The 15,837-nt window shown below is 35.2% G+C and overlaps 1 protein-coding gene and 1 pseudogene across 1 annotated transcript; one reads left to right on the top strand and one right to left on the bottom strand.

Annotated features, from left to right (window-relative positions):
- The first annotated feature begins 206 nt into the window (after positions 1 to 206).
- Positions 207 to 3,415, top strand: LOC113505597 (chitinase domain-containing protein 1-like). Its single transcript, XM_026888382.1, has 7 exons — positions 207 to 541; positions 654 to 834; positions 996 to 1,202; positions 1,739 to 1,765; positions 1,885 to 2,019; positions 2,288 to 2,525; positions 3,175 to 3,415. Exons 1-7 carry the CDS (start codon positions 287 to 289, stop codon positions 3,314 to 3,316), a joined length of 1,185 nt encoding a protein of 394 aa, XP_026744183.1. The 5' UTR covers positions 207 to 286; the 3' UTR covers positions 3,317 to 3,415.
- Positions 3,414 to 11,122, bottom strand: LOC113505598 (annotated as a pseudogene).
- Positions 11,123 to 15,837: the final 4,715 nt, after the last annotated feature.

Consider the following 15,837-nt stretch of genomic DNA (forward strand, 5'->3'; position numbering starts at 1 on the left):
TAGCAACCTATAGATATTATGTAGATGAGTGCATACATACATATAGCTATAGATCGCTTCACAGACGCTAGCGCCATCTAGTTTACAGGGCAAGTAGTGAAAAAAAGAACTGATCTGTCAGTGTCTCATCTATACCAGTATTATATGTATTATCTATGGCAGCCGGCGAATCCGGCGATTTGTTTACTGAATTTTGTTGTCTTGACGAGGTGGTTGTGAATATTTTAGAGCAATCCACAGTTAATTTTAGGACTATATAGTGTAGTTCGTGACATTCATCAGAAAAATGAGATGTATTAAAACAGCCCTGCAGATTATTTTCCTTCTTAATGTTTGCTTGGCTACCCTTTCGCCACCCTCTGATAAAAAGGGCCAAAAAGGTGTTAAGCCTCAAGAAGGGCCTAGGAAAAACAATGTTTTAGATCGTAAGTTAGTAAACGAAGCACCTTTAGTGAAAGATATTATAAAATACCATGCTACGTACCATCAAGATGTAGTAACGCGGAATTTCAAGAATGCCGTCTTAGGTTACGTTACACCTGTGAGTATGCCTAGGAAAAACCTTGTTTTTGCTGTTTTACATAAATTTTTCCATAGCAATAAGTAAAGTTTTAATGTAATCTAAAAATCTCAAATGTCTATTTTTATTGTAGTGGAACAATAAAGGCTATGATGTGGCGAAGACGTGGGCACCTAAGTTCAACTATGTTTCGCCAGTATGGCTGCAAATTAAACGACAATCACCCAACATTTACATCATATCTGGCCTGCATGACGTTGACCATGCCTGGATGAAGTCAGTGAAGCAAAAAGGCTCTACCTCGAATCTGAAATGTAAGTTTTTAACTTACAAAAAAATGTACACTTATCAGAATTTGTAGTATTTACTGGATCATCTAAATGAATGTGTAATCTAAATGAATGTGTAATCTAAATAGAGAACAATAATTCTCAGAAAATACAGTATAGTTTTTTTTATTGTGATTATTTTTCAGTATTACCAAGAATTCTCTTTGAGAACTGGCAGCCATCTGATTTAAAAGCCTTTTTCATGGAGCCTACTTCTCATACAGAACAGAAAGCTCTTATAGAGGAGATTAAGAAGGCTTGTAAACAATGGAAGTTTGATGGTGTGGTGCTTGAGGTGTTGTCACAGATAGGGAAATATGTTGACAAGTCTGTTAAGTTTATACAACAATTTGGTAAGTGATTCTTTACCTCTGTGAAAAAAGTTGGCATATTGTGCAAATAAAAACTAGCAAGATATCAAGGTATATCAAAGTTTGTCTAAGACCCTGAAATAGATAAAGATACCATGTATTGTTTTAACTATTAGGAATTATTAAAAAAAATATGCACATTTTTAATAGCCTGTATGTAGGTCAGTAGTTTGATTGGCTGTAAGTGCATAAAAATCCTTCATGGTCTATGTGTACAAGGAAACTATGCTTATCAGCAAAAGTATAAATGATGGTTATAATATTTACTACAACAGTATGTGTTGTTTTCAGATTTTTGTTTCCTTATGATAACCATATATACCAACTGATAACTACTGGTTCTAACTTAACAAAAACATCTGATAATTACCTGGTTTAGTCGTCCTCTTTGGCCCTAAATAATGGTATTTTTGTTTTTGAGTAGTTTCACACTTTTAAACAAAACATTTGTATACCTATTCCAGTTATTTTTAGCTCCGTCATTGAGCATCCATTAATTGAAGTGTTTATTGTTTTAGGTTTGGAGATGAAAGAGGATGATCTAAGTGTTAGTATGTATCAAAATAGGTTTTAATGTCTTGTAGCTATGTAATCTATGTTTGTCTCTGTTATGTTGATTGTCAAATATAGTTCATGGAAAATATCCAACGTGTTTTAATACTAAGTCTTATTCTAGTCTACCCACCATTCCGTGGATTCCCCACTGATGAGTTCTTCATCCAAGCTTTTAATGATATATACCCATATGTTGAAGCTGTATCTGTTATGACATATGACTTTTCTAGTCCTCAGAAGCCAGGTAAGTTGGTTTTAGTGCATTTTTACAGTTCTAGATTAACATTTTTTATAAAACAATGAAGAAAGAAGTATTAAATATTCATGCTTATTCTACTCAAGCAATGATTATATGACTGATGCCTAATTGATTGTGTTGACCTATCAGTGCATGAATAAACCAAACTTCTTGCAAATTTCTGATCAATCGACAACAGACATTTTGGAAATTATCCTTTTTTCAAAACTGGAGATGTAGTTTCGCCTTACATTTGTGGTTTATTTGATTTCAGGACCTAATGGCCCACTTTATTGGGTAAGACTATGTGTAGAGAAACTAATAGACAATGATGAAAATCCTTCAAAGAGATCCAAGATTTTACTTGGATTGAATTTCTATGGCAATTCTTATACAGCCAACGGTGGCGGGCCCATTGTTGGCACAGAATATATAGAATTATTGAAACATGCCAAAAATAATCAAGCATTATCTTATAATAATAATACAGCTGAGAATTATGTGGAAATCAGGTAAGTGTCATATTTTTTAGACTTCATTACCGTAAAATGGAGTCAATGGGTAAAAAAAGGTGCTGCGAAGTAAACTTGTAAAGGATTGCAGGAAAAATGAAATATATTTTGCATAAGGAAATGAAATAATTAACTATGAAGAGCCCTCAGCTGTTTATTTATTTATTAGAATACTGCTTTCACATAGAAATCTATTGGACATAATTTACCAGAGCACAAAATCACGTACAGCAGTTGTGTTACAGACATAACAAGTAAAATTCTAGGTAATTGAATTGTTCTTTAATTGCCTGACAACTGGCGCTTGGCAGGAACTGCAATTAGTAAACATAACGAATGGTATTTCTGATAACTGCTTCAAACGATTTTTATCTGCCACTGTTTCTTTCTTTTACCATTTTAACAGATTTTATTGCGCTTCATTACCGAAATATATTCCCGTTGTAACATAAAATCTTCTTGTAATCCTTTTCGTTATTGATATTCGACTAAATATTACGTTCCTTTTATTTCAAAACTTTCGACAAAAATATTCCTACTTTGCAAAATTGATGACCACTTTGTGTGGGATTCGTTGGAGTCGTTAGTGCGGGATTCGTTTTTTTAAGAAAACTTATTATACATATAATAATTTTTTTTTTCTTTCTAGAACATCACAAGGGACCAAGAAAATATTCTATCCTACATTATACTCTATACAAAAGCGTCTCGAGTTGGCCAAAGAATATGGTACAGGCGTCGCCATTTGGGAGCTCGGGCAAGGCCTCGACTACTTCTACGACTTATTTTGATTAGCGTGTGATAATAAATATAAGTTAATTAAAACCTTTATGTTTTGTGATATTCTTAATTCCAGATTTTTTAAGGAACGAATAAATTAAAGACCTATATTTTTTATCGTTTATAATTACATTACCGTAACATAAAATGCTTCTGATAATATTTTAAGTCTTATTTATCTTATTTAAGTACACGTTACATTATTTACAAGGTAAATTGAGTAAGTCTAGTGTTCTAATTACTATGTAGCGACAGCTTTGGGCTTTCCTTTGAACTCCATCATAGCTTGTGGCCCCTTCATAACTCGGTGCATCAGGTCCCAGCACATTTTAGCGGGAGCAGGCTGAAACACAAAAATATAAGACAATATATTTTTATTTGTCTGTAAGTAATTCGAATTGAAAGTAATGTATACGTGTAAGCTCTTTTCTATTAGAAACATCTAAGAAGGATGTAGGAAGTTAGTACAGATACATAAATAACAGTATTTTTTGTTTCTTATTTGTTGGCGATATCCTCTATATCTCTTACATAAGACTTTCTATGATCAGATTACATAGAAGCAAACTACCTACTTAACTTACCACTTCAAAGGTAGAAGGTATCTAACTGATCCAGGCATGACGCAATTGACTTCGTTCTTCCTTATAGAATCTATCATGGTCTCAGCTACGTAGTCGGGCTCCAACATCGGCATCAGACGCGGGGAGACTCCGTCAAACATACCCGTGTTTATGTAGTACGGGCAGACTAGAGTTGCGTGGATTGTGTTGTGGCCATGAGCCTGGGAAACGGAAACAGGTTTTATTATGAGCTAGAGGTCGTTGGATCAGTGATTCCCGGTGTCTGGGTTACCAAAAACTGCTGAAGTAAATTTTATTTTTATTTTATTATCTACAACTGCAGTACGAAATTTAATCCTTTTTTTGAGGATTTTCACATTCACAAAGACACCAGACTTGTGACGCAAGACTCAGACAACTAAATTTAGCGTGGATGTAAACGTAGCTCGTTGATGCTAATTAGTTTATTAAGCAAGATTTGCACTAATCAAAATTGTTTGCCCTCTAATGGACTTAGAGGTGTCTGATTGTTTTTATATCTATCGTCTTGTTTCTACACTGGCTGAACGCAAATATAAGCTAGTAAATCAGTCACTATTTTCTCACTTACCTTCAACTCGGTGAACAGGCTCTCATGAAAGCCAATGGTAGCGAACTTAGTGCCGCTGTAGTCTGTGCAGCGGTAAGTCCCGAGCATGCCGGCCACTGAGCCCACGGTCACGATGTGTCCCTTGCCAGTGGCGATCATGTCGGGTAAGAAGGCTTTTACCGTCTGGAAGAAAGTAGGGGTGAGAGTTAGAAGCTTAGAAATAATATTCCATTTATTCTAAGTATCATTTTCATATCACTTTTTTCAAGAATGATATTCTCGATAGCGTAACTTCAAACTCAAATAGATCAAATTCCAAAACCATAGCATGGTCGCGTGGGATATACCTACATCCTTAGGCATATTTTTTTTTCAGAGTGTGAAGGTACGATATTTTATAGTCCATGTTGGTTTTCCCTTATGCCCATGTTCTAAGGTAGGTTCTTAAGTGAGTGTTTCAACGTCTAAAAATAGTTTGAAAAAGTAAACAGCCTTTTTACGACACAAACGGTCAGTTCACATTGTTCTGTGAACTGAGCGTTAGTTTTTAGATATTAGTTGCACTATATCATTTATGTACTTAACTAACTTTAATTAAATTAACACTATCACAAAGGTTAAATTGAAATGACTTTATAGTCATTGATTTGACATTACTTAGATGAAGCAACAATGATTTGTCTACTAGGTATTAACAGACTACAATCAAATCTAATTATGAAATGTATTTGTCATTAGAAAATGACAAATTAGATAATTTATTTTGGAATTTTCTATACAAAACAATGGTTAATTAGTTACTTATTTAATAGTACGCTTACCCAATAGTGTGAGAGTATGTTAACTTTGTAGGTGGTTTCTATCGCGTAATCAGAAAGATCCAAAAGAGTTTCGCCGAAAACTGTTCCTGCATTGTTAATCAGCATATCTACCTTACCGACCTGTAATTAAAATATAACTTTATTTAATTTCTGATGAAATGATAAGAGAATCAGAGTTTATTTAACATTTCTCCTATTAATTACGTTACATCTAAAATTACTGACTGCACGGATAGCCGAATGTGCGTGACGATATCGTGACGTGTCTTGAGTTCGATCCCAGGATCCCATTAGGATTAGGACACCTGGGTGTCATAGCACACGTGGCTTGAATGTTTGTGAAAACTCCCGCGACACAAGGATCACATTCCTTAGTGCGGGGGTCTTTATTTTTTGGTAAAAAAAATGTGTTCAATTTTGTTACTCATATTTCGGTTAAAAAGTGGCTAATTTTAACGAGGAATGGAAATGGAAAATGGTATGTAGTTACCTCTCTTTTCACTTTTCAGCAGCTGCGTAGACTGCAGTGCGATCTGATAGGTCTACGACGTAGCTTGCAATTTCGTAGCCCTCATCAGTTACGGCTGCGCACGTCTTCTTCAAACCTAAAATGAAGAAGAATGATATGCTAGATAAATATACAATGTTTGTATCGAACAGTACCTACTTATGAACTTATCAAAACCATAAGAATTATATCGTTAACTACATTTTAAGCAAGTCGATAAACGCGTATGAATCTAACATTTTAAATCATTATTTTATTCATTATCAAATGTTTAATAAAATTAATCGCCAGGAACTTGCCTTAAATTAGTCAAAACCAAACGCGAAACCAGTTGGTGTTTGACCTGTGAGAGACCAAATAAGGAAACTAAATCTTGATTACAAGTAATTATAAGTAGGTATAACCAACCTTCGACACTAATATCCCATATGACGACCTTGGCGCCAAGTCTTGCAAGTTTGACAGCAAGGAGGCGGCCGACACCCCCGGCTCCTCCCGTCACCAACACCACATCTCCCTTCAAACTCTTCATAGGTCGTATAGCATTAGGTACTAAGGTCCAGAATAGGGATTCAAGGATGTAATAGCAGGATAATACGAGGAATAGGACGGTGTCCTTAGCAATGTCGAAGACGCTCGCCATTTGTGATGGTGAATTGATCTTTGTTCCTTCTAGCATTGTTGAGGTCTGTAACAAGAGAATGAGAAAATAAGGAGGCCATAAAATAAAGATTAAAAAGAATAAAACTATCTGTATGTTCTCATGGCGCGAACATTACTGTTTTTTTTTCCGCCCAGCCTTTTCTGAAGCTTACAATTCAACCGGATCGAGCTGGTTTTTTTTTCATGAAAACTTACAGTTGTTTTGCTTTATAACTTATCAGTGATCTCAATCCGTTCAATTAAAGTTCTGTCTTGATGCTTAATTACTTTCATATTTAGAGTAAATGGTAAATGTAAGGCAACCAAAGAATAATTAGTTAATGCATTCTCACTTATCATACTTCGGAAATTAGGATACCTACCTACAATCATTCCTAAAAAGAAATACGTTAGTACATAATAGGCACCCATGTCTACAATAATTGCAACAGCATAAAGAATTGCGACTTCTCAAACTGCCTCATTCGGAAGTAATGGCCTTTCGTTTATTCAATGTCTATTGCCGAATCTTTGATGGCCTATTGCAATAGGCATCAATACAATTATAAAGGTATGTATGCATATTGTGTAATACTATTTAATTCTATTTGTATTCTGTAGCATGATATGTCGTGTCCCTGTTGATTTCGTGGCAGTATATATGACCCTTTATTTGCTGTACCTATGGAATATGGGTTATCATCGGTCTAGCCTTTTCCTCAAGGCATTTAAACATTGCATCGGGAAGTTTGCATAAACAGTCAAGTCAATTGCACAAAGACATCCAGATTCAAAACAAGCATTCTTGGATCAGGACCGTGTGTTTGGCATGATGATATGTACCACATAGCTTGTCAAACTGTGTTTTTTTTTTAATTTAAGGGTAAAATATTGATAACATATTACTATTACCCATATTACTATCTACAAAACATGGCAACCTTAAGCTTAGATTCTTGTAGACACGAAGATTTTTCCATCGTGTTTCACAAAACTAATTTACGACGATTATAGTGAACGGACCAGTGTTGCGGTAAGTACAGACAACCACACGGTATTAAAATACATCTGTGAGGTATTAAAAGCACTTTTATACCAAAGTCTTTAAGGTTGATATTCCAGTTTGCTGTAACTACTAAAGCTGGGTCTTTCGTACATCCAGCTCATGTTATAATGACAGTCAGTTTCACCCACTGGGGAGTACGACGATCATTAGGGACATGCGCCGATGATTGTGGGAGGATTGTGCAATGTCTTAGAAATTGCATACATTGTACGAAGGCTGCTGAAGTGGTGTTTCGAATAAGCTGTTTTAAGAAAATGTACTTAATATGTCAAGGGATTATTTTAGCCACAACAGTACAGTTTTTTTTATTGGCATCATCATGGCATCAGCCAGATATGGGCCTTACTGCTGCGTATTTGTCGGGATCGCCCTATAGTTTCGGCTTAACCGAAATATATGTAAACATATTTTTAGTTCTTTGCTACGGTAATTTGGCTCAAGAAATAAGCATTAGAGAAACTTAGTGGCAAGGCTAACTAAATAAACATTACCTATATTATATTTTCATTAAAATATAAACTTCGATTGCAATACACAAATTATTAGTTAATTTATGATACTAATTAAAATTTCCAATATTCAAACTCATTGCATTACAAGTCATTACCTACCAGGGGATCTACCGAACCTGTTGCATTTGTAAGAAAGAGACGACGTTCTAAGCCTTGTATAGCTTCATCTCGCTCTTCAGTTATCTTTATAAGGCATTAGACCCGCTGCTTACAATTTATAATGTAACGGACGTATTATAAAAACTAAAAATAAATGTTTGCGGTTAAGCCAAGGTTGACAGCTGAAAAGTGATTGTCAGTACTAGGGTTCAAGGAGTTGGAAGTGCATCGCTTATGTAGCTATTACCTACCATGTCTATTGCATGCAGTTGAGTAACAATGCAAATTAAAATAAAATTACTGACAGTAACATTGTAACACATATGATTAAAATTGTAAGTATATCTCGAGTATTCATTGGTTATAAGTATATGACCAAATAAAGTTGCACCATCTTATTGTGTTACAGAGTTTTTGAACAATAAAATGTAAAATAATTCAAGTCATAGTCGACTTTCGCACATCTTGGAATAAAATCTAGTTGCTTTCGACCTAAGCTATCGCTTAAGCTTTATGGTTAAACACTTATAAAATGGTATCTATCTTACATATTCCTACATTTATCAACTCGTGTTGGTAAAACCTAAGATATACACGTAAACAATAGGATTGACCGATATACCGGCTTTTACAGTAACATTCTTACATTCATTATGGCTGCGTTGTAATCGTAAAGCAAAATATTGTTTGAGCAAAATTATGCCTGCCACACTTATTTTGAATCCCTTTAACACATTTTAAGCTGATCTTTATTTTTGAGTTACAACAAGTTATTGGGAAAAGTCCGATCTCCAGCTCATTATAAACTTATTTTATGTTACAACTTCTAAACATTCCTTCTGCATAACTTGTTCTTCCAAGTTACTTATTACTGGGCGATTAATTTTAGGTTGAACTGCTTTCTTTCTAAAATAGCCTTGTCGAAGAAACGTCTGTCAATAGATAGACAAAATTTATTGTCGGAAGTCTTGAAAGGTAAAATGTATACAAATAAGATATTCTTGTTTTTGTTTATAGGGTTTTTACGCATAATGTTTGCCAGTCCCATCGCATTCTAAGACAAAACGATGAATTTGTACAGTATTCGCATTTTCACGGTTTGGTTGGGATAAAGTTGAATGAGACGATCATGATTAATTCCACCCTAAGTACCATTATGGTAGCTAAGGCAAGGCAAAGGAAGCTTCGGTCGTCGACAATATAGTTAAGGTCTCGGGTCGGGTCTGGAGGGGGCTGACATAGGACCTGTGAGATAGGAGACTGGCATTAGAAAGGGGAGGTCTATTATGGTGATGATGAAGTACCATAAGTAATTACTGTATCCCGTCATATCTGCGGTAGCTTTTATACCTTAGTATTTAATAATATCTTTAATAACTATAATATCCTAATAATAATAACTCTTTCGAGCATCAAGATATTGCGTTTCTGTGGTAGTGCAATATGCAATGTTGTTAATTAGGCCGTGAAGGATTGGAGTCGAAGCAAACAAGATGTAAATCAACACATCTGGAATAATAACTTGATTCATGTTTATTAATGCCTAGACTTAGATCTTGGGCTTGCCCTGCAGGTACCTACTTATTCGAATGCATTACTTAAAGCACTAGTGATTTACGCATAAGTAAGTAAATAATTCCAGTTACCAAGATCGATAGTTTCTTGTACGTTTTGGCCAACTGCTAGAGGTTAAAAACGGAACCATATTACTGAGGATTCGCTTTCTGTCCTTCCGTATGTCACGAGAATTAAAATATTCATCTTTTTACCCGTACGAAGGTAATGAAGTTTAGAAGACGATTAGAAACTTTCAATCACGGGCTTATCGTAGTTCTCTTGTCTTCGTAATAGAGACAGAATAACTGTGTTCCAATTAATATATTTTAAGATGTATTACGTTTCAGACTATTAAGCATAGACTTCATTATTTTACGTGCATTCATTAATGATGCCTGCACAATACAAATGTTATAACGAAAATTCTATATTATTAAAAAAAAAATGTATTAGAACACGTATGACGTAAGAAACGTCAAAGCTTTTCTAAACTTTTTTTCCATAGCTTATGGCCAAATCTTAACAGCATGTTTCTTACATCACTATCAGACTAGAATGTTTCTATGTATTCTAAAAATAAAACACGCCAGATGAACTAACTATTTAGTTATTGAGAAAGTTGTTTTACGAAAGTTGTTCTGCTGACATAGGTTTTACGACACTTTGTGTTTACATAGTTTATTTATTTTGATTTGTCTCGAACATGCTAAATGGCTGTTACTGGCAGATTTTGGGTCGTTCTTGTAATATGGTATTGTTTAGATATTATACAGAGTTCCTCGATTTAGAGACACAAGATAATTTAAAAAGCACCCGAAGATTAGAAATACTTTTTTTATAAATGTTCTTTTATTAACTTGTTTTTGTTTAAAAGTCTTGTAGAGAAGTAAATATGAATATTTATTAAGTATTTATGAATATTTATTCATCTTAAAATAACAATGTAGAGTCCAAATGGCCCGAATAGAAATGATGACCAATTTCGAAGATCTGACTTTCTATTTGTAACTTATGATGTTTGTGCCAGAAAGAGGTTTAGACTTAAAACTGTAAAAAAATGTGCTACTTTTAAGGCAAAAACTGAATATTGTATAAAAATAATTAATTAGCTTCCTAAATATGTGCCGTGGTAGTAGTTGTTGGACATTTATAGGCTAATTTTATATTAATGCCTAACTTTTACTATAACCATAATTAAACATTTCATATACTAGTATTCAGCAAAGGCTATTCTTAATTAACAATACTTCACACATTTAGTCTGCCAATCAAAACAAATATTAATAATAAAACAATATAGTGGAAATAATGTATACTCAAACTGACGATGCCACTCACCTTTAAAAAAAACATCCACAGTCACAACTACGTATTTTCAAAATCGAACACGATATTAGCGCCTAACGGCTTGTCTACTGCGCATGCGTGTGGCTCGCGCTCCGTTCGGCCACGACTCACGACTGCTTACTGCTTACTCACCGGCTTTCTCCGTTAACGGTAAAATCCACCGCTTTTCCCGCCTCCCGTGTCACAAGAATAAGTGCATACTTCTAGGGTATGGAATAGATTTAAAAACCTCTGTCTTTTTTACTTCTACTGTCTATTTACTTTAAGAAAGTACATTCTAATGTAGTGCTAATATCCCTTTTGCACTGCATGTAGAGTTCTAAAGAATTCTATTGAATTAAGTTCGAGGACCCAGTGAAAGTAAATGAAGAAGTCGTTAAGTTCCGTCGGTCAAGGTTATATATAACGTTTTATAAAACATCTTAACAACATGCCTGCAAGTTATACAAAAAGTTTCGTAGTGTTACGTATGTTAAAAATGTGTAAAGATCTGGATATCTACCATACCCCATAGTTTAATGCAATTGAGCGACTACTAATATTTTACATGGTCAAAAAAAATTGGTTTCCATTGATAGGCTAAAATTATGAATTAGATTATTAGAGCGATTTCTATAGCTCCTATCGTTGTTGCAATTGAAATGACACCTGTCTACGGAACAGAAATGAGTTCTGAAATGCAGCTCTGTAAACAATGAGTATCCTTAAAGATTGAATACCCAGATAGCATTATGAGACATGGAAGCAAGAAATCATAGAACGGACATAGTTGACTACAGGATGTTACATAAGACCATAATTGCTATTGATAAGTCATTTATTTAATAATCACCATCCTTTGCCCTTCAGGGTTTTCAAAGAATGATGATTTTCGCCTCGGCGTTATCCGTCTTGCTAATTACAGTTCTCTTCTTTCAATGATAGATTTACTTATAACAGATGATGGCTGATTTTTAAGCCACATTCTGAATTTGTAGTGAGATTTGTCGATCAAAATAATGATGTAATTAAGTTAATTACCCTAATCTCTTTCAATTCACAGGATTACTTCAAGAGAGAAACTAACCGGTTGTTTCAAAGGCTTACGCGGGGTACTGGTTCGCCATGCTTGCTTAAGAGAAGAAGATTTCAATAAATCTTAGACGGAGCCTCATTGTGAATTTTAATGTAAGATATGAAGGGCCAGGGCCTGGATATAGGCACCCAAATTGCCAAAAAACCGGGTCCTCCAGCATTCGCATCCAGTAAAAGCTAACAAAATTTTGGCAATGCGCGTAATTAGATACAAGTATAGCAGGCATTAGGGCCATTAAACACCCCTGGCACCCCTGGCAATATAGCTACCGCACCCGCGGCAGCTATATTGCCAGGCTACCTTGAGAAAAAACAATACAGCTGTAATTTTTGTGTATGCAGATATTATACCCATATGGGCCTTTATTTGGAACTGTATTTGGAGTCTGCCATCATAAGCCCGTTTCTAATTACTACTTATACCAAATTAAGAATTAAAACCCGTAAAAAACTAGAACGAAGAACTTTAATCCACTAGTTATCTGTCCTATGTAATGTACGAGAAACGATCTAAGCATCCAAATAAGTTTTTTTTTTTTTTTTTTTTTAATTTATTTAAGAACTTTGTCGCTTGGCGACAACACCGTTCTAATTGTTACAAGGAGCTTAAATCTACGACACAAAAATAAAATAAAAAAGAACAATTACCTACGACACGAAAAAAAATTAAATAAAAAAAAAAACAATTAACTTCTATCTAACACCCTGTCCAATATCTTATATAAAGTTTTTGACTCTTCGGAGAATGGACAAGCCAAAACACTATTTACAAAGCCCACACAGCAACCAAAGTTATTTCGCCTATAGGCTTCACCCCGGACACATTCCACTAAGATGTGTTGCACATCCTCTACTGTGCCACAGTCAGGACAGTTGGGCGACGGGACCTTTTTCATGAGGTGTGCAAACTTCCTCGATGGAACATGTCCGGAACGAAGCCTAAGGGCAGTCGTCACTATTCTCCTGGTAACCAGATCGGAGTCAAACCACGGAAAGGGAGATATCCGTGGATTAACAGTCCGATACCAAATGCCCTTATATTTAGAGCGGTCCTCGAAGTATTCCTGCCATAAACGTAAACATGCTAATCTAAGGGTAGCAAAAAAATCAGAATATAGCGGAAGAATATTCAAAAGAATACCTTCCGTTATAGCTTGTTTTGCCAAAAAATCTACCTCCTCATTGCCCCTCACACAAACATGCGACGGAATCCACTGTAGCCGGATTTCGATAAAAGGCTGCAGATCCAAAATTAACTTATAAATATCATACGCTACAGGTAAACCACCAGCATGCGATGTATGGCGAAGCAAATGCTGTAATGCACTCTTAGAATCAGTCAGAATGACCACCTTACTAAGCTGACAGGATTTGATGTATGAAAGAGCTTCCGCTATTGCAACTAATTCAATATGCATTATCGAAACATTTGAACTAATTTTGAATTTAGCACCAATTCCGACCATTGAATCTAAAAATGCAGCGCCACCTATCGACTGCTCCTTAGAGCCATCAGTAAAAATTTTGTAAAAATCAGAATAATTATTATTTATAAAAGACACACAAATACTGTTTAGATGATATTGATTATAACTACGCTTAGGACGATCTATGGCAGGAATACTTGGGTGGATTACATCTAGTAAGTCTATATTACTTACCCAAGTATCTAAGGAAAACATTTGGACTTGGTTACTAGAATAAACATAAATATTACGATAATGTGATACAAAGGAGGATGTAAGTAAAAGTGTTTTTTTGTTCGCCCAGTAACTAGACTGACAGTGTGCAGTAAGGTCATTTATAATACAAACAGTTTTGTTATTAGTCACTGATTTAGTCTTTAGAACAAACTTTGATGCTAGGTACCTACGGCGAATAAATAAAGGAGGGATACACAATTCACTTTCCATAACATGTATGGGGGTACTTCGTATAAAGCCACCAACAACGCGTAACAACTGATTTTGTATCCTGTCCAACTTACTCAAATTACTATTACTAGAATTATCATACAAAAAACTACCGTAATCAATTCTGCTACGGATAATAGAAATATATAATCGCCTTAAATGCTTTTGATGGAGCCCCCACCCTGGACCAGCTAACACTTTGAAGATATTAACATACTGAAGAATCTTTTGCACTGTTTCATTAATATGTTTACCCCATTTTAAAGACCTATCTAACCACATGCCTAAATACTTGACATGATCAACAAGGCCAATTCTTTGATTGTTTATTGAAAGACTAATATTTTCCGTAAATCGACCTTTTTTAAAAACACAAACTTTAGTTTTTGTAGGTGAAATAGAAAGGCCCAAATCATTAACGAGATTATTAAATACGACTAATGCTGACTGCAATTCATTTGCAGCTGAATGAATATTTCCTTTAGACGAATACAATACAAAGTCATCTGCATATTGGGAAATATTAACATTATGAGAAGTTTTGCATATTTTAATCGTAAGTATATTAAATAAAAGCGGAGATAAGGGATCGCCTTGAGCTAAGCCACGATCAGTAGACCGACATAATTCACCCGCATAGCTAGAGACTTTTAAATTTCGTTGCCCAAGAAACGACCACAAATAGGTGCAAAATTTTGAACCAGCTCCCATTTCATCCAAAATACGAAGTAAACAAGATACATCGACGTTGTTATAAGCACCATCAATGTCAATAAAACTAGCAACTGTACTCATATTTTTAGAAAACCCGAGCTGTATGTGAGACACAAGCCTAACCAAATTATCAAGGCAGGACTGCCCTTTACGAAAACCCACAACATCATCTGAAAACATACGGTTTTTCTCAAAATACCATTCAAGCCTTTTGTTCAAGATTGTATGAAATATTTTACAAATGCAAGAAATAAGAGATATTGGACGTAGCGACGAACGTCCACTACCTCCAAGCTTTGGGATAGGGATAACCTTAATATCACGCCATTGTGCTGGAACAAAACCTAAAGAAAAACATTGATTATAAATAGAGAGTAAAAGTCGTTTGGCATTTGGGGAAGATGAAAAACCATAGAAAAGGATATTTCATCACATCCAGGAGCAGTATCCTTTTTTTTCAAAGAATTTTCAAACTCCTGCATAGTAATGTCAGCCTCCAACTGCCTATTACTAGATAAAAACATGGGGCGAGGTAAACTAACAGAATCAGGAGTAAGAGATTGAAGGAGGGTCTCAACCATATCTCTATCCGCAGTAAAATTCCGATTCCGCTGACCTTTCAACCACCGCATCTTCCGCCACATTTCTGAAGAGGTAGTCGTCTCATCTATAGATAAGCAGAATTCTTGCCAGGACTTACATTTTGCAGCCCGAATGAGTTTTTGAGCAACACGAATTTTTTCTTTAAGAATCATTAAATTTGAAGCTGAAGGGCACCGCCGCAAATTTGCCAAAGCTAATCTCCGCTCAGCCACAGCCTTAGATAAATCTGCTGACCAGTAGGGTTTAGGAGAAAAATTAACACAGATACCCTTCGGAGTTTTTACAAATGGAATGTGACTATCTGCAGCTTTTTGTATGGAGTCCAGAAAGACGTCGTACCTTCCCTGGGGGCTATCAGGAATACAGTGATCAGATAAATAATTACTGATGAAATTTGTATAAGAAGGCCAATTTGCTTTCTTTTCTTAGAAAACTCTTTATCTGAAGAAAACTTGCACGATAATTTAACTATTAAATGGTCACTACCTAAGGACTCATTCGTCGTATTCCACGTAAATAACAAG

The sequence above is a fragment of the Trichoplusia ni genome, chromosome 26 (genome assembly GCF_003590095.1).
Source record: "Trichoplusia ni isolate ovarian cell line Hi5 chromosome 26, tn1, whole genome shotgun sequence".
Classification (NCBI taxonomy): domain Eukaryota; kingdom Metazoa; phylum Arthropoda; class Insecta; order Lepidoptera; family Noctuidae; genus Trichoplusia; species Trichoplusia ni.